Below are 26642 nucleotides of genomic sequence, written 5' to 3'. Positions count from 1 at the left end.
TCTCTTAATATATAAACCTAATTAATCATTTCATTTTGTCTAAAAATTGGAAAAAAGTTGTAATAAAAGGGGAATATCCCGTTTTCGTTGCAAGGCAAATAAATTGCACACATGCCAAATCAACGAATATGGGCAGTACAAACGAATTGAACAAACAAAGTAAGCACAACGGCGATATAAAAGCACCAAAAAAATGAAGTAAACAACGACTAATAAATAAATAAAAACAAAAACGAAAAAAAAGAAAAACTAGAAGAAAAATATAAAATAATACAAGGGACAAAAAACAAATAATAGGAATGAAAATGAATGAGGAAAATGAATGAGAAAAAAAAAAAATTTTTATTCCAACTTTTGAAAATTACTTTTGTAATCTCTTGGAATTAATAAACTCAATCTCTTTATTAGAAAAATTGAAAGAGTTATAAATAATTGTAACATAATCATCAATTTTTATATGTGATGGTATTTGAGATATAAAATTTGAAAGAATATTTTTTTGATACATGACATGTTCATAATTTCCATGTATTGATTCATAATTTTTTACCTGACTTGTTAATGTATTTATTTGTTCTAATAATTTTTTTCTTTCTTTTTTTTCTTCATCAATTAAAATTTCATATGTTTCTAATTTTTTCCTGATTTTTTTATATTCATTAGGATATATTGGTATTTTGGTATCTTCTTCCTGTTTTATCTTGTCCTTATTATTTTTTTCATTTCCATTTTCTATATTTTCTCCCGTTCGATTTATGCTATCATTGTTCGATGTGCTAGCACTTTCCCCACCAACACTACCTTGCTCGTTCATTTCACTTACTGAATTTTTATTAACAGTCAGCACAGAATTTGAACGATTTTTTTTTTCCTGACTATGTATACTTCCCTTTTCAATACTATCATCAGTACTCGAAATATCATTAAGGGGGGTATCCAATTTGGTTATGTTTGAACGTAGAGAGGTTGCTTTATCATCTTTAGGAAAGGTTAATTTTTCTATTTGATAAATTAAATCTTCAATTTTGTCTTGTAATAATTTCTCTTTATTATTATACATTTCTTTAATTTCTGCAATTTTTTTTTGATTTTCTATATCGAATAATTCTTTATATTTTTTTTCGATTTCTACTTTTTCTTTTTTACTTTGTTTTTTTAATGAAGATATAGTTGCATTTTGTTCTTCTGTTAATTCTTTTTCTTTACAAAGTTGTTGGTGTATTAATTTATATTTTTCGTTCAGATTATTTAATTCTGTTTTATAATTTTTTATGTCTTGTTCATATTTTAATATATCATTTTTTAAATCTTGTATTTTAATATTTGTTTCACCTAAACTTTTATAATTTTCACTTGTTTCATTTATTAATGAATTTACTTTAACTTTATATTCATTATATTCATTTTCTATATATATTTTTTCTTCTTCCAATTTTTTTATATTTAAAATTTGTTCGTCTTTATATTCCTTTAGTTTTTTTTCATAATTTTCCTGAACAGGGTCAGGTATTTTTATATTTTTAAAGTTTTCTTCAAATATATATTTTGGTATAATAAAATATTCATTATTTTTTTTAAAACATACTAATATCTCTGTATCCATTTTTAATGTCAATAACTCATCTTGGTCACTTATATCAATATTCGCAAAACGTTTACCTTTTTCCATTTCTTCCTTCTTTTCATTTTCTAACATATTTATAATTTTTTCCTTTGCTTTTAATTCCATTTTTATACTTTCATTATTTTCTCTAATTTGTTCAATTTCCTTTTCGATATGTTCTTTCGTTTTATTTAATAATTCATATTTTTCTCTTAATTCATAATTTAATTCTTTTTCTTTTTTTATACTATTTTTAAAAACGTTGACATCATTTGAATATGCTTCTTTCATATTTTCGATTTCTAAACTTTTATTTTTTATTTCTTCAATATATTTTTTAATTTCTTCGTCGTTATTTTTGCATATAACTTTTAGTTCCTCTATTTCTTTTTTATTATTTAATGTATACACTTTAAATTTTGATAAAAGATGAATTTTTTCCTTCTTCATGTTTTCTACAACATTTTGAAGGTCCCTTATTTGGCTACCCAAGTCGTTGACATTGTCCTGATTATCATTTTTTATTTCCTCTCCTTCATTTTTTTCAGATTTATTATTATCACAATTGTTTGCTTCCACTTGAATACTTTTATTATCTTCTGTTGGACTCACATTAAGAGTATCCATATTTATTTGTTTATTACTTTCGTTGGAATTACAAATATTATGATCAGCTTTATCTTCTGATTCATTATTTGGAGAATGCTCATTGGCATTTTCATCAATTGTTTCATTTTTTGCAATATTATCATTGGGCTCGTCATGTATTTCTTCTTTCGCTATATCACCATAATTATTTAATTGTTCGTTTTTATAATTATTATTTAAATTGTCTTCACTATTAGAAGCTGTTATTTCATTATGACTTGCATATTCTTTTTGCATATTTATATCATCCTCTGCTTTAGCAGTAGATAATTCTTCGCTTTCTTTTTTTCCTTCTTCATTGTTATAAATTGTTATTTCGTTATGACTTAAATTTTCTTTTTGTATATTTTTGTCAATAATATCGCTTGAGGGTTTACAAGGATCTTCCATCATATCCTGATCCATGATGGGCATATCTAAACTATCTGCAAAATGAGCAGAAGTACTTTTAAATTTATAATTTGTACTATTTTTAAATTCGTTATATGGTATATCATCTATAGTAGTAGGTAGGCTTTCAATGGGGAATGCTAAAGGGTTGCATTCCTCTTCTATATTATTACGATATTGTTTATCGTTATAATTTTGTATATTATTTTCTGAATTTCTATTTTTATTATTATAATTAGTAAAATTTTCTTCAATTTTATTTAAATTATTTTCTTCATTATTATTGTTAAAATTGGTAGGATTATAAAAATTATCATTTAAACTTTTTAAAATTTCATTATCTAAAAAATTATTACTTTTTTTTTTTTCATTCGGGTAGCAATTATTGTAATTATTTTCAAAACTATTTCTTTCTACATGTTCTTTTTCATTATTATTAAGTATGCAACTGTTCTTATTGAAGTTTTTTTCACATACTTCATTTTCTTCGATGCAATTCATTCTTTAAGCGGTATCGAATAGTATGTATATTTTATTTTTTTTTTTTTTTATTTCATTTATTGCCTCTTTATGGGAAAAATTTCCTACAAAATGCCGTTTTAAATTAATTAATTTTAAAAATGAAAAAAATTAATGCGACAAAAAATCTTTATATATATATGCATACAGGAAAGGATAATATCTTTGAAAATTTACTTTCCTATTTTTATGCATTGATTTATTTTTCAAATTTTTTATAGAAAAAAAATTTTAAAAAAGGAAAGCATAGGTATGCTCTGTATAATTAGACATGTGTTTGTATCTGCGAATTCATAAGCAAAAAATATGCATATTTATTATTTTAAAATGACACAAATATAGAAATAAAGGATAAAATTTTATAGCATATATGTTGCTACGTCCATTATTTTATAATTTTTTTAAAAAAAAACGAAATGAATTATGCCTTTCTTTTATCATAAAAAGATATGTCAAGGTTAATTGGCCAAACAAATGAATAAATGCATATATATATGCATGTGGGAAGATATAAATTTATTTTATTTTAAAATAGTGTGACCATATTTTCTTCAATCATTATTAATCATACAAAACAAACGAATGAATAAAGTTGAAAATGTGCAATAAAATTTAACTATCCAATTTAAAACAACTAAATTAAAAAACGAAAAAAATAATGGCAACAGTAATCAGTGAATAAAAATAAAATATATAATAAATCAAATAATTAAAGTAAAAGGTGTGAATTGATCTGAGTAATAGCAATTAATTTAGAACTATAAATATGTAAAAGTATTAATAAATGCAATAAATTTTAATTTGACTGTTAATATATATATATAACAAAAATATATTTGTCTATATATACATATTTTCAATATATGCGTCAATATGCATATATCCATTTATATGTATTTTTAAATGAACAGACAAAATTTATTTATTTTTTATGCCCCCCAAAAATAGTACCAATAAAATAAAAAAAATAAAATTAAGGAAACATAACATATGCACACATACATATATGGCAGTGTAGAAATAATATAGCTATATATAAAATTTTTATTTATTAAAAAAATCTGAACTGTTCAGGTAAAATATTTTATAACAATGTTCTCATGCATACTTTTACGAAATGATACATAAAAATACACACAAAGAAAGAAAATTATGTAGTGTGCATGAAAAAATATAACAAATTACATAAAAATAATTTAAAAGCCTTAACATGTCAGGTAAAATTGTAAGAAAAAATACATTATGTGGTGGGAATTGATTTTGGCTAATATTTCGGGCTAGCCGTTTGTGAATTTTTTAAGGCAATATTACTACCTTATTATTGCCAATATGGTTATTATTTTTACATTTCTCAGATTGTTCAGGCAATTAAAAAATTGTCTTTTTTAATCCTCCATTAAATATATTTTATAATTTTAGTTACGTATTGTTTAGAGGTATATAGGGGTGCAATGTTGTCTTTTAAGAATAAGCGAAAATAATAAAAAAATTTCAACTCCTACATTTTATAAAAAGGGGGATTTTCATAGTATTTATAAATAAAATAAAACAATATTCATGTCTACCTTTTATGAAAATATATTATAATTATGGAAGGCATTGTATGATTGACGAAAAATGTCTATAACCAACATTAAAAACAAAGATATATTGAAATATAAATGGAATACACCTTTTCCTTACATATGCACTTATTTAGCTATATACAGCTACATAGATATGGATATATAGTTTAATTTTGTTGACCTTGGTGCTTTTTAAATAATAAACCATATGTTATTTTTTTCCTCACTAAAAGTTTGCACATTTATATGAATGTGCCTTCAATTTCGAAAAATAGAGAGATAGAAATATCTTATATATAATTTGATAAATTTTATACTTTGAACTTTTGTGAAAGGCTCAAATAAATTCGCTTTAGCTTTATAAGTATTGAGAAATTATAAAGCTTTCATTTGCCTTAAGTTTTTTTTCTTTTTCGCGAGAAGAATAATAACATCTCTATATGTCTTAACATTAAATTTTCGTCCCACAATTTCTCTCTCTTTTAATATGCATATATCCTAAGCTTTGTATATATATTAATAAAGCCAATTTAAAATGTATTTCGTTTAGTATATTTTCTATCAATTTAATTTCACAAAAGAACATTATTTACAATTTTCCTTAAAAGGGTTAAGCATAAACCAGCAATGCACACAAATATGCATAAGTGCGGAGATATGCTTTTCCGGCTTGTAATTATTATGAGTTTATTTTCCTAAGTTTAAAATGGAAAGAGAAAAAAGGCACAATTCTGTGGATGTAATTTTAAAATATTTGAAAATTTAAAAAGACACAATAAATATATTGTTTTTGTAATGAAAAAAATACAAGGTCTATGAAAGTAATAATAGAGAGAAAATTTTGAGAAATGAAAAATTTGCAACATTTTAATGGAATATATACATATTATGTTATTCATTTTTTAACTTTTTTTTTATTATATATATTTTGTTTTAATTTTACAATATAATTATCAATCTTGGTGATTACCAATTTTTTTTAAATAAAAAATATCGCATGTTTATGGATTGAGAATAATGAAATAACCGAAAGAATAGTAACCTTTTTTATTTTGTGTTTGTTTTAAAAAAAATGGATGAACATATATGTAGCTATCATGCAAATAAAAACAGTGGGATAGAAAAAAGCTTTTTCGTTAATACAAATTTATGTAACGATATAAATCATGTAAATAATATATATACATCAGATTTATTTGGTGGTAATAATACTAGGGAGTCAGCTTATGGATATAGTAAAAGACATTCTACCATCCACAATAGTAGCAATGTTAATAGCATTCCCAGTCATGCCCTTGACTCCTCAAATAATGAACTGGGATATAACCAAAGAGGTGCTAATCATATATTAACTAACAATTGTATATATCCCAAAAATAATACACATGATAATAATTTAAATTATGGGAAAAATATATTTAATGCTTATTGCTCAAATAATCTTCCTTCCAATTATGAAAAAAAATTATGTATACAATGTACATGCTTTAATAAAAAACCTACTGAAATAAATGTTTTTAATGATGATATAAAAAATGCACACAGTAAAAATATTTGCAGCAAGCCATTTGATGCTTCCTCTTTGAACTGTACAATTTGCCCCGGAAACGCAAGTAAATACGAGGAAAAAATGAAAAAAAAATCAAATAAAAAATGAAAAAAAAGTGAAAAAAAACGTGAAAAAAACGAACAAAAAACAAACGAAAAAAATAATCCATAACGAACAGGCACACTAGCATAGCGTGTGTAGTGTTATCATTCCATATGGCGATTAAAAAAAAAAAAAAAAAAATTTTTTCCTAATACAGGTACCTACTTAAATGCAAGCATAGGGAATCCAATAAAGAATTATACCTCATTAAATGATGGAATAAAAAATGGGAGTATAATTCCGATTATTGCAAACGAATATTTTGCAAGCCATTTGAAGCCGAATATTAGTAAAAACAATGATCATAATTTATGTCAAAGTTATGATCAAAATATACCATTAAATTTGAATAACGTATTAAGTCGAAGTTTAAGTCAACCTATTCCGCGTGTAAGTCAAACAGGTGCTCGTCAAACTGTGCGAAACATAACTTCAAGCTTGAGTATTCATTCTATGGGTAGTAATAAAATAAACAATAATGACATATATTTATATCCTAGCATTTTAAATAACCATTTGAAGAATAAATTAAATAATAATATTAATGAAACTGATATATATAACAAAATTAATTATGATGCCCTAAATAATAATACAAATTTTAATAACTATATAAAAGTAAAAGAAAGAACAAATCCTCAATTTCTTGATAACACACTAGTTTATCCAAATATAACTACTTGTTTACTAAATAATATGTCTGATCATAATCGAAAGAAAATTGTGAATGAGAAAAGGGGGAGCCTTATCAGTAGCTCTTCCCTTAACTTTCCTCACACTAACATTGTAAATCCAAATATAAATAATAACAATAATAATAGAAATATAATAAATTGTGTAAATAATAATGTTAATACAAACACACATTATCTTGGAACTAATCCAAGGGGAATGATAAGAATAGGGAGTGGTCCTGAAATAAATAATGACAAATCTGGAATGTGTATAACCGATCCATCAATAGACATGAATATGACATATATTAGAAATGTAAAGGGAAATATGTTTCCTAATTTAGTAAGACCCTATCCAGAGCAAAATATAAACACAATGACATTTGAAAATAAAGCAAAACAAAGTAATAATTTATCAGAAAATTTATATACTTGTAATATAGTGAATAATAACACATATAAAGGAACAAGCTTAACTGCTGATCCAAGATATAGCTTAGGAAATAATCAAGAGGATGCATCAAATATATATAATAAAAAATTGATGGACAATATTTATAATACTAATCAATTTGAAAAATCTGGTATATATAAAATGGGAAACGTAACAAATGTCAATTCATTAAATTGTGGAAACATTCGCAATATGAATGTTCATGATAATTTTGTAAACGATTATATAAATCCAGAATATGGAAAAGATGAGCAAAGGACTGTTATAAAAACGAATGCCAATATTTCTAGCAATTACAACGATATAAATAGTCAAAAAATGTTAAACAGGCGAAGTAGCACCAATTATATAGACCATACTAATGATAATAATAATGATTATAAAAATAGTACGAAAATAAAAAAACATAATCGAAGAGGAAGGCCAAGCAAAAATAGTGTCATATCCAATGATTTACCTCAAGCATCTCCAATATATAATGAAAAAGAAAATGAATCCCATATTAATGACATGCATAATGACATGAGAATGTGCCATACTTCAAAATGTCGTAAAAGAAGGGGATCTATAAATAATGAAAATTATAGAAACTGTTTTGAAAAAGAAGATGGTGAGTCAGAAAATATTAACAGAGATAATTATGCAGATTCTTTGAAAAAAAAAAGAAACGATCAAAATTCATGTATGTCTTCAAATATGTCCGTTTCTTCTGATTCATCTGACTCTTCGTTTTTTACAAATGGGTTCAATGAAAATGAAAAAAAACGAAAGAGAAATGAAAATGAATCACCAAATAATAATTTTCACAATAAAAAAAATAAAGTTATCGAAATTAAGAAAAGAAGACCCACTGTTATCGAGTTTCTAAATGAAAAGTGGAATCGAAGTTCGACGACAGAAAATGTTAGATGTGATTCACGAGAATATGAAGATAACGAACCTCATGAAAGTGTTTGGGATAAAGAAGGGGACACTAATTTAGAGAGTACCCACTCAGACACAGATGCTAATGATAGTGATGTTGAATCGTCAGAGTGTAGTAGTAATAATATAGAGCATGATAAAGAAGACAAACATGACTTTTCAGTGGCAGATGAAGAATTATCCGAAAATGACGACGAACAAAATATATACAACAATCAAAATAATCGTGTGAAAAAAGAAAAAAATAATGATAGTGATGAGGATGATCCATTAAAAAAGAGCTATGGTGAAGGTATGGCAGAAAATGTTAAGTCAAAAGTTAAGCAAGAAAGGTTTACGGAAAAAAAGCGAAAGGAAGAAAATTTACAACCTAATAAAAAAGAAAAATATCAAATTGATAACAATCAAGAGGACAGAATAAATGGTATTAAGAATGAAAATAATGATAAAGCCAATCGAAATATTCAAAATTTTAGTCAACATCTAAGTTGTGATGAAACAGCAAATGGAGAAAATAAAGTAGATGCATCTATGGAATCAGATTCACTTTATAGTTCTGCATATTCATCTGAGTACTCTTCAGGAGATATGACAAGAACGGATAGTTCAAGTAATAATGCAAATACATGTAGTATGGATGAAGAAATGGAAATATGCAATAGTCAAACAAATGATTATCAAAAAAATGATTCTTATGTAAATAATAGTAATATTGTAGATGTAGGCAAAAATGAAAATATAGAAATCCCTAATCGTATGAACGAGAAAGTGAATAAATATGTACACAGCAAAAGTATTAATAATGCTGAACTTGTTGATGAAAAGTTTGTTAATACAAATAATATTTTTCTTCGTATTTGCAGCATAAAAAAATTGCTTGAAGAAGACATACTATATGATAAGACAGAAATGATGAACAACCAGTATGAAAATGTTTCCAATAAATTTTGTAAAAATGTGATTGATACTATAAAATGTTATAGAAACTGTTTAGAGAATGGGGTAGACAATAATTGTTGTTTGATAAAGGATGATAATTATATTTATACAAACTTAAAAAATATAAAATATATAAATAAAGAATTAATATTAAATAATTTAAAGAGGATATTTCTTTATAAAGGAATAAATATTTATGAATGTATAATTTTGTTTTCTTATTTGTTTTATAAAAAATCAAAATATTTAGATTTTAATAAAGTATATTTATATAATACTATGAAAAAGTTATCTCCATGTTTATGGGAATTAAATAAAAAATGTAATGACATCGAAATGAAAATGTTATTCTTTTTTATAAGCAAAATATTTATTTTACATGATTATTTCATTTTTAGAATTAATATATTTTTTTTTAATTGGTTTATATTACATTTATATAAAATCAAGTTGAAGAATATATCCTATTTAGAAGATATAAATATATTGATAAATATTATGACTGGCTTTTTATCAAATAAAAAGTTTTTAAATTATTCGATTTTATTTTTAATAAACATAGTACTTCATAAAAGTAATGGAAAATCATTATATACAGGATTAAACTATCCATATGTCTGTGCCTTATATTTACAATTTTTTTCAAAGACAATATGTTTATCAACCCAGCTTAGAAAATTTGTTAAACTATATGAGCGAAAACTCAAAAATGCAAACTTATCTATTTCAAAATTAACAGAAGAAAAAGACGATAACAAAGGTAGCATAAATGATGACAATTTGATAAATGTTCCAACCAATGAAGCTAGAAGCAAAGTACATTTTAGTTTCATTGAAGATGGAGCAGACAATATGGGCAAAGAAGATAGCAACAAATTATATGATGCAAGCATGAGGGTTATGAGAAATAAGAAAACATGTCAAAGCAGCAAAAATAATGGTCTACACTCTCAAGGGTGTGAAAAATTGCTTTCTCCTAGGCAAGACCTAATCATTCTCTACATATTATATATGGCCAAAAGTAACTACTGTATATATGTAAACATAATTAAACACATATTTTCAAATATAATAAATTTAAAAGTGACGTATAACTTTTCAAAATTAAAAGTAAAGAGTCGATATTTTTATAAAAAAATTATAAGATCATTAAATCATGCAAAAAAATGTTTGAAACAATTAAGTAAGAAAAATAAAAGGGGTAGACGAAAAAAGTGTGAAGAACCAGATTTAAAAAAGGATGAAAAAATATTTAAAAAAAAAAAAAAAAAAAAAAATGAAATTAATTATTCTCAGACAAATATATACAATTCATATGATAAATTTACATATGAAAATTATTCTTTTATTTATATATTTATTGGGTTGTTAATGGAACAGATTTCTTTTAATTTTAATGATAATATATCCTCCTATTTTCAAAATGAAAAAATACAAAATATTTATAAAAATATGTTTATACATTTTAAGGGATATACAGATATTACATTTAAGTATATAAAATTTTATTCTATAAATCTTATTAAAAAATATAAAAATATATGGTTACGAAATGTGTTTAAAATTGTTAGTTTAAAGAATAATGGGACAGGCTTAGATGATTATTTTTTGGAAACCCCTTCAGTAGATAATACGAAAATATGTCTTGCTCAACAGAATTGTTTTGCCAATCCAAATGATGGACAAATAAATTATGGTTTTATGCCAAAGCCAGATGAACATTATAAAAATTTTGATGATAGCTATGATAAAAATAGTGATATAACATCTCATAGTGCACTTACAAAAGATGATGATGCAGAATATTTGCAACAGTGTGATGAAAATAATAATTCAGCTCTTTTAAAAAAAAAAAAAAAAAAAAAATCATCGCTAGTTTCAAATATTTCTAAAAAAAATAAAAAAAGCTATTATTTTATGAATAAAAGTTTTGTGGATAGCACTTTTTATATATTGTCTAAATGCTTGAAAACTTTTAAAAGAAGCAATATATTTAGTGTAGTATTTGATTTATTATTTTTAAGTTTTATACATCAAATAAAGAAAGAAGAACTAGCATCCTTTTTATGTTACACATTTTCAAATGACTACGAATTAAGTGAAATAATTATAAGCATATTAATTAAACTTGACACAACTCGAGTATATTTACAAAACATTTATTTTTTAAATTATTTTTTGAAAAACGGAGAAATTATGACACGAAATGGATGCAGTATAGACAACAAGCATTACAATTGCATTAATTTAAAAGAGGTTAAGATAAGCTTAGCGGATATATATTCTTTTTACTTTTCTCAATGCACCAAAGGAAGCAAAATTGAAAAAATAAAAAATGAAATAGCTAACAAAATAAACTATTTCGATAAGCAATTGTACACAAAGCCATGCAAATGTATGTTTTTGTCATATTTAATTTTTTTCTCTTTAATTTTTAAAAATTTTAAAATGTATTTTATGCATTTCACTAAATTTTCATACACACTAAAAAAGAAAGAGAAATCGACACATGAAATAAAAAATGATGATGCCAATATAAAGGAAATCGCATACACCCAAAATGAACAAAACAAAAAAAGCGAAAATAATAAGCCATTTAGTGAAGAAAACAAATATATATACCTTATGATAAATAATGGAAAATTTTTAATCGACCCAATAATGTCTTATAATTACATTGATGATTGTTGTTACCAGGTTATGTCTTCTTCTTTTGGGAATTGGAATGTGTATGACTTGTTTACAAATCGGACTAAATATTTTAAGGTGGAAAGTTGTGAAATATATGATGAAAATTATGTGTGTGCAGAAAATGGAAAAACAGCTAGCGATACAGAAAAAAAAAATTCCAAAGATAGCTATTTAGAGAATGGTGAGTTGAAGACTGAAAGGTTTGGTAAAGAAAATGAAGATACTAATGATTTGAATAAAAATTGGAAAGAAACAGAAAATAGAGAATTCGATCTTGAGGAAATAATGATGATTATGTGCAAATATGATTTAATTGTGTGTGAACATGTTTTAGCTTCCTATTTTTTGATTGATAAAAAAAAAAAAAAAAATATGATTTGTACAGAATTTTTGAAAAAAAAAAAAAATAATAATAATAAAAGCTATATAGAGCAAGAAATTAGTAATGTAATAATTAATAAGGATAACGAAATTGACAATCTATATTTTTTCAAAGAAGATTTGGCTTATCATATTTTACACGAATTATATAAATACAAGTCAGGGCATGGTAATATAGAAATAGGAAATATACTTTTAAAAATAAATGGAAAAATATTCAAGGAAAATGTTGAAAATAAAGTTGAATTTAATAAAAAAAAGCGGAGGAGAAGAAAAAGAAAGCAAGCTATTTCAGAAGGTGAAAATAAAAGTGATATAAAAAATTGTAATATTGATATGGTTGAACGAGACCACCGAGAAATAATATATGAAAAATATTTACACGAAATGAATAACATAATGAAATGGAATAAAAATAATATAGAATATAATAATAAAAAAAAAAAAAACATAAATTTAAAGAGCCGAAGAAATAAATACACAAATATTATTATAGATATATATCCATTAGTTTTTCTTTCATTAGTTAAGTTATTAAATGGTGTAATAGTAATAAATGATGATGTAAAAAAAAAGTCTTTTGACGTAAAAAATGAAATATTTCCTGTTAATCTTAGTATATGTATAGATTTTAATAAAAATAAAGAAATATTTAAAATACATGATACTGAAATAAAAAAATATGACACAAACGGAGAATCAAAATATCTTTTTATGAAAGCATGTCTATGTAATGAAAGCATTACAGGAACAAAAACAAATTGCCAAAACTGTATGCATAGAAAAAATAAGCATAGCCAATTTTATAGGGAACTAAATAAAAGCATAGTAGACAGAAATGAAGAAACAAACCCAATTTATTCAAATGAGATAACTCAACAATATTTAATTTATAAAGAAAAAGGAAAAGGAATATATCTAAACTTAATTGTTAAACTGTTATATAAAGAAATAAAATCTGATTTTTTTCTTGTTCAAGAGTATTTTGATGAAAAAATATACATTTATAGAAGTTTGTTAGTTATGCTAATTTTAAAATATTTATCTTTTGGTTATGGTTTATTTTATTTAAAAAAAAAATTCCTTTTTTTCTTTATTCAAAGATTATTTAGATTACTATGTTTTCGTTTAATGGTCCTTTTTTTATCAAATATTCATTTAAGTAAATTGACTAGCGAAATAATTATTATTGATGATTCTCTTTTAGTTAGCTCATATATTTCTCAGCTAAAAAAAAAAAAAAAAAATCAAATAATAAGAGAAGAAGAAAAGAAAATTAAAAAAAACAATAAAAGCAATGATTTCCTTCGAAATAAGTCATATAATATGTATAAAAATTATTCAGAAAACTTTTTCTTCAATTGGGATTTCGTTGGTGATGTAAGACATTTAGGAGAGGGCAATGAAGAGGAGGACGACGAAGAAGAGGAAGAGGATGAAGAAGAGGATGAAGAAGACGAGTTTGAGAACGACTTAACAGATGACTTGAGCAAGCCTAATGGAGAAAGTGAAGAGGAAGAAGATAAAATGGAAAGGAAGCGAAATGACGGAAAAGAAATTCGAGAAAGGGAGAAGAAAGATTGTAAAAATATTCAAGGGTGTAGTTATACATGTAGCTGTAAATTTAATAAAAAGAAAAAGACAAAGCAGATAATATACAAACCATTTGTAGCATTTGGTAGTTTGGTAATGACAAAAAAAGAAGTACTAGATCTAGGGTTATTGAAAAAGGATGAAATAAAAAAAAAAGATAAAATATATATAAATAAAAGTATATTAAAAAATAAGCAAAAAATTAAAAATGCAAATTATAATAGTGGAATAAATTTAAATATAGACGAGAATAAAGAAAATATAAATATGTCAATTATATCGTTGTTAGCTTTAATGAATGCATTAAAAAAGAATGGAAATACAAATATGATAATAAATTTTTATTTAAATTTATTGATAGAAAAATTTTTAGAAAAAAAAAAATATATACATATAGATGATAGCTATTTAATAAATAGTTATAATGTCAACTTAGTAAACTCATTAAATATCGATATAAAAAGAAATTTTTTTATTTATGAAAATAATTCAATAAAAAAGAAGATAGAATTAATAAGTAATGGATATAAGTTTTATTCATCTGCTTGTACTTTAAATACTTTTCAAATAATATTTTTTGAAGTTTTAAAAACCTATTTAAGTTTTAGTAATAGTAATTATCTCGGAGCATTAATATCAAAAATAGGTCGATTAAATAATATATATAGTGACAAAAATATTCATTTTAAAATTAAAATAAACAGATTATTATGTAACAAATTACACACACTAATGTTAGAGCAGTTACTAAATATGAAGTTAAATAAAATTGTTACAGCAAATAAAATATCTGTGTGTAAGTTTTTTTTTATTTCTCTATTAGACGAAAATGAAAACCCAAACTTCTTTTTAAACATCCCATATCAAAACGATCGAAATACATCTATAACATCAAAAGAAATGCAAATATATGACTTTCAAATTAGGTGTGGAAATTTATCAGCTGCACAACAGTGGCACCATCGCCAGCTAACATTGCGAAATGAAAATTGTATGCCACCATATATGAATGCCGATTTAGAGAACGAGGTCAATTATGATAAAACAAAACAAATAGCAAGCTCACCAAATTGGGAAGGAAGCAAAGACAATGCTAAGTCTGCGAATTTAGATAATTATGAAAATCGTGAGTTTAGTATGAATACTGTGCTAGATAAAGATGATACAACAAATTATAAAACAGATTTATGTAAAACTCAAAATGAAAAGGAAGTAGCAAAAGATAGTGGCGAATATAAAAGAAAAGAAAACGTGAAAAGGATCTGTCTAACCAATTATAATAATAATGGGATGCAAACATTTGAAGGGTCTGGCAATAATAATATTATAAATATGAATGAAAAGGGAAGAGTTACAAATGTAAGGATTATATATAACCAAATGTATAACATCGATTATAAAGACGAAGGAAATAGTTTGAGAATGATTAAGAACACACTTATATATATGAAAGAAAATGATATAAATAAATTGATTGACGGTTTTGAAAAATTAAATAAAACAATATATGAATGTAGTATATATATTTATAAAAATATATTTGTTAAAGGAAAACCACAAGATATGATAAACAAACAAATATCAGCAATCCATTTATGGTTTCAAAATTTTATAAATTTATTAAAATATGAAAAATCAGTTATACATCAATTATATAATAAATATCAAGGAACTGGTATATACACAAAAAAAAATAATATTTTAAAAAGTCATATTATAAAAATTAATTCAAATATATTAAATGAAATTGAAGAAATGAAAAAAAATATAGAACCATACTTGCCCATTATAGAAAAAAAATACTTATCAATTAAATTAAAAGAAAAGGATGAGAAAATAAAAAAACATGATAACCCTATCGAATCAAATCTTAAAGAAGTTGAAAAAGAGGAATGTCAAATAGGATCACAAACAAATGAAATACAAGAAGAATATATTGAAGATTATAATGAGTTGAGTTCGTTTATTGATTTTACTATGGATAAAACATCTGGTATATTATTAGAGGGTAGAAAGAAAATTGACACAATTCATAGTAACAGTAAGGAGTTGGAAGATCCTGGAAATTCAAGTACCTCTGGTGTTCGTCTCTTAAATGAATACAAAGTTGATGAAGACTGGTTGACATATATCAGGTCATTGATATAGTCATTGTGGGAGTGGAGATGCAGAAGATGGGTTCAAAATGGTTAACTATAATGGTGAGCTGGTTCAGCAAAATAAAGTTTCTAGGCGTGTTTCTCCCACTACATAAGGGGATAGCACATTTTCTGGATAGTCATGTTCCCGCTATAATACTCTTTAAATAGGGGATACATATTTATATAAATAAATATATTTTTTTTTGTAAAGCTTAATTTCTTTTAGTAATAAATTAATACATGTTTTGTGGGTCAATTTTGTGAATGAACACGTGCATAATATATACATGATTCATTGAATTATCCATACGATAGTGAATATATACATATGTTTATATGATATATTTAAATATTAGCTATGGATTGATATGCACGTGTGTTTTCCGTTTACTTAAATCATACTGTGAATTTCATATATTTGTTTATTTTTTATTTATCATATTTTTTAGTTGTGCAATTTGCGCTTAAATATTAAAAAAACTGTAAATAAAATTTATTTTTAAAATGCTACTAGCACAATTTCTTAAATAATTTCTTTTTCATATTTTCAAATATTTTATTACCTTTTTTGTATAAATGGAAATTTATATGTTTTGTTAGGAAAACAAAATAATTGTATTATGGGATAGTTTAAGAAAAAGGTGGCATGCGATTAAAAAATTATTCCGAGTATATACAAACATAGCATATATAGTTGTGAGGTTAAAAAACTGGGCTTGTAACCGTATAAGGCATAAGGGGTGATCATATAATTAGCGAAAATAAAAAGGTTTATCCCTTTTCTCATTTTGTGTATGCTCATCCCTTGATTAATATCTTCGCAAAGTGTTGAATGAACTGATGAAATGAGATATTCGCTATTTTTGGAATTTTTTTTTGTTTTTGTTTTGACTTGTTCGTTAGATGTAATATGTTATAAGAGGACGAGTAGTTTAAACTTAGTAACGGATATTAAACAGATAAAAAATAAAAGTATTCATAAAAGAAATCGGTTATATTCCTCTAATGAAAATTTAAAACGATTAAAATATATCAGAGAAGTTACAAATGCAAGTATTCAAGTGTGTAATGATGCGTTGAAAGAATGTAATAATGATGTTGATAAGGCTATAGAACTGGTTAGGAAAAATACGAAGAATGGGAGCTTTATATCTACAAGTGTTAAAACCCAAAAAGAAGGTTTGATATGTTCCGATATTATGGATGATAAAATAGTTTTAATTGAATTATTAACAGATTCAGATTTTGTAGCTAGAAATAATAAATTTGTTACTTTTCTTAAAAATATATCAAAACTTTGTTTACACAATGAAATCATTCCACCAAATATTGACGTAAATGATTCAGTAGAAAATTTTGATACCTCTTTAGTTGCTATTGATAAAATTATGCAATCACCATATACAAATTCAAATGGTGAAATAAATGGAACTGTTTCTGAAGAATTAAATTATTTAAGAAATATATTTCGTGAAGATATAAAGATTGGGCGATTTTCAAAATATATTAAAAAAAATGAAAATGAATTTTTACATTATTATATTCATAATATAGTTGATGGAAATAATGTTGGTTTATCTGGGGTTATGTTAGTTATAGAAATAGACAATTTAAATGAAAAATTAAAAACAAAAGAAAAAGATATTATTAGCTTTGCAAATGATTTATGTATGCATATAATATCAGCAAAACCTGTTAGTGTTTCTATTGATAAAGTAAATCAAAATGTTGTAAAAAAAGAAATGGATATTATTCGAGATTCGTTAAAAGATTTAAATAAACCCGAAAATATTATTACAAATATGATCAACGGAAAAATGAAAAAATTTTACAGCAATGTAGTACTACTCGAGCAGGTAAGCTTAATTAGTGCCAAAAAAAGTAATAAAATTGTTGGCTAGCTGGAATTTTTTTTTTATTTCATTGGCTAGCTTATTGTGTGTGCATATTTTTTACTTATTCATTTGGTTACATCATTTTTTTTGCTATTCATTTTTTATAGGAATACATGCTCGATGATACGAAGCGAAAAGTGTCACAAGTTATCAAAGATTTTTCAAAAAATAATGATTTGACAATAAATGTAAAGCATTTTGATAATTTTATAGTCGGGGAAAAAAATATTTTAGTGTGATAAATAGCATGTACAATTCATAACTTACACAACATTATGAGCATATATATATGCATTTTCATCTCTATTTTTTTCGATGTTTTAGTAAAAATTGTTTAGTTTTTTATTAATTTGTTTTATTTTTAAATCGACACTGAATTTGGTTGACAAAAGGTGTTGATATATATAAGTAGCATACATGTAATAAGCATACTATTTTCTTAAATGTGTCTTATATTGTAAAACATTGTGTCAAAAATAATCGAATTAATTAATAAATATAAATATTTATATAAGCCTTTTCCGTTTTTAAGGAAAAAAATATGTATATATAGCATGTCTTGTTTAAAGACTGAAAAACAAGCATACGATATTTTACCATGTGATTGTAACATCCCCATATGAAGCATGACAGGGGAAAGTGCAAACCACAAAAATGAAAACTTTTATTATGCATAAATTTTTACGCTATTCCTGTTCATAATAAAAAAAATCTATATTTGTAAATAGCAGGGGATAATCGTTAAACAAAAGTACCTAAATTTGAACGACAATTTTCTTATATATTATTTGGGGTATAAACTTGTTCGATTTGTTGCATATAAAAAGGTAATTAATGAAAGAATAAGTAAATATATAAATGTATTTTTATTCTTATTTAATATTTATAAAAATGTAGAAATTTATTTTTTGAAATAAAAACAATACGCATTATTTTCACTTACAATCGGAGAGAATAATTATCATATTTGCATACCACATAATTTTTATAATTTTATTTTTTTCTGAATAAGCAATAATTTTTTGCAAAAAAAAAAAAAAAAAAAAAAAAAATATTATATTTTTGGCATGCTTAATAATTATACTTTTCTAATAAAATATAAAGTATCCATCGTTGTAATTAACGAATGAATATATTTGAATTTGATGAATAAACAAGATTATATGTAATAACATAAATAATATGGAGTTAATTATCATTTTTTGAAGAAATTCAAATTGGAAAGTATATTTCGGAATAAACTATTTATTTGAAAGTTTATATAGCTAAATTTATTGTATTTTTTAGCTTATTTATTTTTTCAAATTATCCAATTAAGATATACTAAAAGCGTGAAGATTTTTATCAAAAGTTGGATCGCATTTATGAATGCTTAAATCAAAGTTTTGATATATGAGCATGTGAAGGTATAGACAAAAGGAAAAAGGGGGTATTATTGATATATCTGCATTTTTCTTTTTCATATTTGTTTTCTTGTGTGATAAAAATGAATAATTTGACTAATATACAAGACAATGAGTGAACAAATATTTTTTGATAACTTCCCTTTAACCTTTTTGAATGAGGAAATAAATAATGAAGAGTATGAAGATGCTAATGAAAAAAATTATCGAGAAAAAATAAAAAAAATAATGGAAGAATTAAAGTTATTAAAAATTGAAATAAGTGAAAAACATGCAATTAGAATGACATTAGAAGAAAAATTATCAATGCTAGAAAATGAAGAAAAGATGAAAGAAAATAATATGAAATATATTATGAACTTTAATGAAAATAATATATATGAACGAGAAATAATGAATTATAGAAACAATTTAGAGATGATAAAAAAACAAATAAAAAATAGTAACTGTAAAATTAAATTATTATTAGAAAAGGAATTCAAAGTTCGAAAAAAACTCCAAACACGATACATGAATTTGTATGATTTATTAAATAACCGTATTCAGTATATAATCAATGATTATATGAAACATAGAAAATGTGCATGTGCAATATATGGATATAAGCAAGAAAACAAAGGCAATCTTTGACTATTCAGTAAAAACTGCAAACAAAATGGGCAAGCTATAAAGCAAATATCGATGGCAACCTAACACGGCATCATGAACAAGCCCCACATTCTATAAAAATAATTTCATTTTTTACTTTTATTTTTTTGTTTTTTTGTTAAGAATAAGTTATTTGTAATTTATTTCATCATTTTTATACATTTAATTAGCATTTCGTAAAGGCAATTTTTACTTAAGACTTTGTCTTATGAAATGCAAAATTTTTTAATTAACTTTACAACGTAGTTTTTTTTGTTTTAATTATACCCACAAATTAAAAATAAAACTGAAACAAAATTATGAAAAATAATAAACAAAGTACATATATGAATGAATTTTCGGAGGAATAATGCAAAGTTGCATAAATAAAATAACTTATAAACAAAAGGATATAGAAAAATTTAATTTTTTAAAAAGACATATTTTAACATTTTGTATATTTTTTTTAACAAATAAAAAACATATTTATGTTCACATAAGAATAAAATAAAATAGTGTGAAAAAAGAAACTTTAAAAAATATATATTTTTTTTTATAACTTTTTTGGATAAATAAGAATAATTTTTTAAGACATAAAATAAGGTGAAATTGTTTTTCTTCATAATTTTAAAAAATATATATATATCTCTATAAATTTTGTAAACAAATGGAAAAGATTTTTTAAAATCAAATTTATAATTGTTTTTTTCGGCATTTTTAATAACCACATTATTTAGTATGCTATCTCCAGTTGTACAACTAAAATGATTATTTTGTAAAATGTTTTTTTTCTCACATTCTATTTTGTTATTATATTTTTCAATACTACAATTATTCACATTATTAATGGTTTGAGTAAATAAGTTCCCATCATTTTTTTCATGTCTATTGTAAATTAGTATGTTCTTTTCAGTAATATGACACCTTTTAAGCATTCTATATATGTGTAAAGAATGTTCATAAATTAAATTGATTATGGATTTAAAAAATATTGAGTAATAACATTTTGTTTGTGTAATTATGTTTTGTCTATACTTTTTGTTTTTATCTTTTTTTTTCTCACATTTTTTATTTTCCATTTTTTGATAAGCATTTAAAATTGTTGTCCCAATGTCTGTGTGCAGATTATACATATCAATGGACAAAATATAGAAATCGCTAGTTATCCATTTTTTTTTTTTTTTTTTTTTTTTTTTTTTTCCATCTTGATAAAAGTAAAATGGCTTGTCGCCACTTAAATAAAATTTAAATAATTTATTGATTTGTTTTATGATAGTATGTGCTTTATTTTGTCTTTTTTTACCTTCATATTTTACTTTAAAATTTGTGTAATATTTTTTAAAAAACTTTAGTTGCTTAACATAATGAATATCTAATTTGGAGAAAAGATTGAAGATTATTTTATCAGAGTTTTTATATTTTTTTATTCCATTTTTGGCTTGGTGGTGAGGACAATATGTGTGTGGTTCTTTATTTATATTTGTGTAATTATTTTTTTTTTCCCAAAATAATAGTGGCCAAATTAAATTATAAAATAATTCAAGAAATACAAAATTACAATTACGCATACAATATAAAACACTTCTTAATCCATTTGCATAAAAATGTAAATACCACAATTCCCCATAATAAGCATTTAATAATTGAATAATATTTTTTGAGAATTTTTCGTAATTTTTTAAAAATAAGCTTATTTTTTTAAACAAAAAAAGGGATATCGATATTCTGATATCTTGGCTTATGTTGCTATCATTTTTGATTAAATAAAAATCGAAATAAATATTTTTTACATGTATATATTCTGAACTTTTATTTGGACACTTGTGTGTATTTTCTTTTTCATCATTCTTAAATAAAAGGGCATTTTTTAATTTTTCGGTGTTGTGGGAAAATTTATTTCTACAATTAATACAAAAAGAAAAATAAAAAAGGTCGGCAAGATTATAGTTTTGAATGGGGAGCTTGTCTTTTTTATCATTACTGGAGTAAAATGATAACAAATTAGTGTCGTAGGATTTTGTTTTATTTTTTATTTTTGTCTCTTGATAATTAATACTTTCATTATTTGTATAATTTGGGTAACCATTTATATGGTTAGTTATTTTTTTTTTGCAATACAAACAATCTTTCTGAATAATAGGGAAGCTACAATTGTATACGAAGATATTTTTTCGTATTATTACAACAAAATAATTCCTTAAATATGCAATAATATCTTGATATAAATTTTTTATACAAAATAAAAGATAGGAATTATGAATTGCATAATAATAAATATTTTTGTACAAAATATTTTTATAATTTTTTGGAATTATTTGATTTTTTAAAAGCATAGCTTCCTTTGAGAGAAAAAAATAAAAGCTGTTGTAAAAAATAAAAATGTGTGAAGCTACCATATAATTATATGTTTTTTTTTCCAGAATTTTAAAAAATATGTTTAAATTATTCTTTATATATTTAAAAGTTTTTTTATTAAAGTAAGTAAGTGTATTTTTTTCTCGCTTTTTATTTTTACACTTTTTTTGAATTATATGTTTACGGTTGTGAGGGGAGTGTTTATAGGAAAGTAATGTATTAATAATAGACTTCCCTTTTATGTATGCCTTTTGTTTTTTCCATACTCCTTTTTGTATTCTTCGATAATTATCAATGTTGTCAAGCGGATTGTTTTGAAAACTTTCAATTTGAGAATAATTTTTCACCTTACTTGTGCAGGTAAAATAGGGGGGTAAGAAAATGTTCATATCCTCTGGTTTCCCTCCATGCATGTAAGTAAGATATATATACTTCCTTATACATTTTTGTATGTACATATAAAAAAGCATATTTTTCACATTCCATAGATATTGATTACTGGGATCGAATTCTATCAATTGATTTATAAAATAATTTATTTTATCATGGAGTTTTGAATCCCCATTTTTTAAAAGAATTATAATAAATAAAAAGTATAAGTTATAATAATTGTTATTGCGTATGAGACATATATATGCACATGTTAATGTAAAGAGGATATACTTTTCATTTTTGTCTTTAGTATTGTTGTTAGAATATTTGTGGTCCCTTTTACATATAAATCTGTAAAGGTTTGCTTCAGAATATTCACTGCACACTTGAAGGGGAAATAGGTTTACATTTTTATATTTATTTGTCGATTTTAATATTTGGAAATATTGTGAAAGAATTGGGATGCTCGTTACGCGCATTTGTTCTGAATTACAACAAACAAACTTAAAATAAAAGAGAGTTAAATACTTTTTAAAAAGGCTGGGGCAATCATTATTTTTTTTTAAAATTGTCTTAATAAATTTACCCTTATAAAACCCTTTTAGCAATAAAGTGTTAAATAGTATATTTGATTTTTTTTTATTTTTTATATAACTTATTAATGGAATATAGTTACTAAATAAGGGGTCTTCCCTTTTTGTTCTGATAAAACTTAAAGGCTCATCATTCAGTTTTGTAAATACTAAATAAGGTTTCTCATAAATTTTATAATTTATTCCTTTTAAATAATCTAAGCATATTCTACTTAAAAATAATAAAGACTTATTACATAAAATAATAATTTTTTTTTTTTTTTTTTTTTTCCTTCCACACACATTATCACATCCTATTTGTTCGGTTCCATTTTTATCTTCACTGTCAACAACATTCGTATTATATTGCTCATCAAATATGTAGACATGATGTAAATGATTATGTACCAACTCATTTATAGAATTATATTTTATGTTTTGAAAATGCCCATTATTAATATATTCATAAAACTTTTCTCCTTCATCAGAAAATGAAGTATTTTGTCTTAGACTTTTTTTTATAGTCATACATTTTTTGTCTTGTTTTTTCTCGTTGCCCTTATTCTTATTTATTGGCTTTTTTGTAAACAATAAAAGAAATAAAAATAAAAACAATGGCTTGTCTTTTGTTTTGATAATTTTATTTTCGAAATGTAACAAGGATATGATATATTTCCCAAACCTATGAAAGAAATCATTGATTTGTTTATCTGTTTTTTTTTCAAATCTCTTTTCAGTCTTATTTTCCGATGTGTAATAATGATGAAGTATTTTCAAAAGGTTGATATTCCATTTGGCTAGATAGCTAGCTGTTTTTTTTTTTTTTTTTTTTTTTTTAATTTCACAATAATTTTGAAAATTGGTTTTACTATTTTTGTTGGTTTTCTCCCTTAATATAATACGCGAGAAAAATTTGACTAAATTTTTGTTTTCATAATCTACAATAAAATCAGAATTTATCAAGTTTGAAAAAATTAAATTACTTAAACTTAATTCGCTACAAGAACATATTTCAATGCTATAGTTATTTGAATGAGTAGAGAAAAAGGTTTTAATATATCTCTTAAAAATGTAATAAATTAGAATATTTTCGAAAACGGAATAATCATTTCCCCTATCCAACATCAATTGTAGATATGTTTCAAAGTCTATCATGGTTTTGTATGGAGATTCTTTAAGGGTGTATCAAGCTTCCTCTCTATCCGTCCTTACATATGTATACTGGTTTAGCTATTATTGTCCTTATAAAAATATGTATGCATATTAAATAATATACATACGAGGTTGGAGAAAAGGGAAATTATAGAGATGGAATCAAACTATTCCATGGAATTATTTCCAAAAAATTGTTTTTTATCCACCATTTGCAAGGGAAATATTCAATTAAAAAAATCAAAAAAAAAAATAAAGTAAAATAAAATAGCACAAAAAATATATTAATAAAATTTCTGGCTTAAGCACAGAAAAAAACGGGAATCCTATGAGACTATCCCCAAGGGGGTTAACAATTAAACAATACTTATTGTAGAATAAATTTTAATTAATTTATATCATTTTTTGTTTAAAAAATTAATAAAAAAAAAAAAAAAAAAATTGGGGGTATTTGAAAGAATAAATTGTCGCCTTCCCATATTTGCCACAATCACATATGTCGTTATTGAAAATAATTCAAAATGAAACATAAAAATATAGTCCCAAAAAATTGTATCCATACATATATATGTAAATATTATTTAAATGTGTAATATATGAAAATTATGAACTGGGCATGCAAATTAGGGAGCAAACCAAGTATTAAATAATACATACAAAGAATATATCTATAAATATTTTGTTTCGATTTCCCCCGTTGTTTATACTTGTTATAATAAATATCTTTTCGAATTAAAATAGTACTACTAAGGTTGTAATTTTTTGGGATTATTCATATTGTTGTAAAAATAAAGAAGAAATGCAAATAAATTGAAAAAATGAAAAAGAGACAAACCAACCTTATGAATGACCATTTGATATATTCATAAAAGAATTAAACTGTTGAAAGAATTATTTATTTTTTTACACCACTAAATTTTAAATCTTCACTAGCTTTTCAATTTCTCTTCCAATCTGTACATAATTACTCTCATTTTTAACTATTTTTTATACTATAAAAATATATATTATTTCACTATGTTTTATACATATTTAAATATGCAATGGCTTATTTTATGTAAGCATATGCATAGCAAGGGAAAATGGGATATACTAACCAGTAGTCCCTGATATATTTGTTTTAATAAAATGCGTTTACAACTGTCGTAAATTTTTGTAATACTTTTATATTTCTCTCTCTATATATTTATATATATATGTGTGAATGTCCGTTTTAACATAAACAATATATTACAAAATGTAGACTATATTTGGTGGCAAAATCTTGCAATTTTTGTTCTCATGTTGCATAAAAATAGCTAATTTCATAAACCAATTTATTATGACTGTTCATAAAAAAAAATATATATTTAGCTAGATTAATAAATTGGATTTTTACAAGCTTTACCAAATGGAAAATAACTATAATTTTTATTTAAATAATTATATAATAAATGATTCTTTACATGTATACAAATTAGTGGATAAATATGGGCACGCCTTTGTTTTGTCCAGGCACTATGCTCTTATTTGTAGTATATACATATGTATATATATGTTTATTTACTTTATATTTGTGTGTGTATTGCCTTGCGAAATATGCAAGATCGTTGTCTTTTGCATAGCATTAAAATGGAATTATTTGTGTATAAAGGGTGTTCTATCATATAGTGTGCTGCCCTTAAAAGATAAAAATAATTATATTTATTTTAAATCCAAGTTTTTTTTAAATTATAATAATTTATCAACGTAGACAAATGAAAAATGCTTAAAACATGCATATATATGCATAAACATTTTTTAAAATATAAAAAATAATTATAATCAGTACTATTATATATATGTGGGGCTATATATATTAGTCTATATATATGTGTGTGTATATATTTCTTTTCATCTTCCATTTTGTTAAAAATAGTTAACAAGTATAAAATTGTTGAGCCATATTTATGCATGCATATATTTGTTATTTGTTTATAATTAAAATAAGAAGGATGTCAAATACTATCATATGTTAATATTGACATGCATACATGCTGGTTGTAATTGAGGAATATAAGGTTGCATCATGGGAAATAAACTGATATAATAAATTGCATGCAAATTTTTATAAA

General features: G+C 23.7%; 5 protein-coding genes across 5 annotated transcripts; 3 read left to right on the top strand and 2 right to left on the bottom strand.

Moving 5' to 3' along the window:
• Positions 1-361: 361 nt before the first annotated feature.
• On the bottom strand, positions 362-3142 carry PCHAS_0404600 (conserved Plasmodium protein, unknown function; the record flags this gene model as incomplete). Its single annotated transcript, XM_739156.2, has 1 exon — positions 362-3142. The coding sequence occupies one exon, from the start codon at positions 3140-3142 to the stop codon at positions 362-364; it is 2781 nt and encodes a 926-aa protein (XP_744249.2).
• A 2655-nt stretch (positions 3143-5797) lies between these two features.
• Positions 5798-16180, top strand: PCHAS_0404500 (conserved Plasmodium protein, unknown function; the record flags this gene model as incomplete). The annotated part of the gene is made up of 2 exons (XM_739296.2): positions 5798-6338; positions 6534-16180. 2 exons carry the CDS (start codon positions 5798-5800, stop codon positions 16178-16180), a joined length of 10188 nt encoding a protein of 3395 aa, XP_744389.2.
• An 838-nt stretch (positions 16181-17018) lies between these two features.
• On the top strand, positions 17019-18307 carry PCHAS_0404400 (elongation factor (EF-TS), putative; the record flags this gene model as incomplete). The annotated part of the gene is made up of 2 exons (XM_738396.1): positions 17019-18029; positions 18176-18307. 2 exons carry the CDS (start codon positions 17019-17021, stop codon positions 18305-18307), a joined length of 1143 nt encoding a protein of 380 aa, XP_743489.1.
• Positions 18308-19582: 1275 nt separating this feature from the next.
• PCHAS_0404300 (conserved protein, unknown function) lies at positions 19583-20101 on the top strand (the record flags this gene model as incomplete). The annotated part of the gene is made up of 1 exon (XM_738397.2): positions 19583-20101. The coding sequence occupies one exon, from the start codon at positions 19583-19585 to the stop codon at positions 20099-20101; it is 519 nt and encodes a 172-aa protein (XP_743490.2).
• Positions 20102-20520: 419 nt separating this feature from the next.
• Positions 20521-24552, bottom strand: PCHAS_0404200 (conserved Plasmodium membrane protein, unknown function; the record flags this gene model as incomplete). The annotated part of the gene is made up of 1 exon (XM_016799961.1): positions 20521-24552. The coding sequence occupies one exon, from the start codon at positions 24550-24552 to the stop codon at positions 20521-20523; it is 4032 nt and encodes a 1343-aa protein (XP_016653265.1).
• Between the last annotated feature and the right edge of the window lie 2090 nt (positions 24553-26642).

This window comes from Plasmodium chabaudi (genome assembly GCF_900002335.3).
Source record: "Plasmodium chabaudi chabaudi strain AS genome assembly, chromosome: 4".
NCBI lineage: Eukaryota > Apicomplexa > Aconoidasida > Haemosporida > Plasmodiidae > Plasmodium > Plasmodium chabaudi.
The sequence above is the reverse complement of the archived record's forward strand: the minus strand, read 5'-3'. Positions and strand labels throughout refer to the sequence as shown.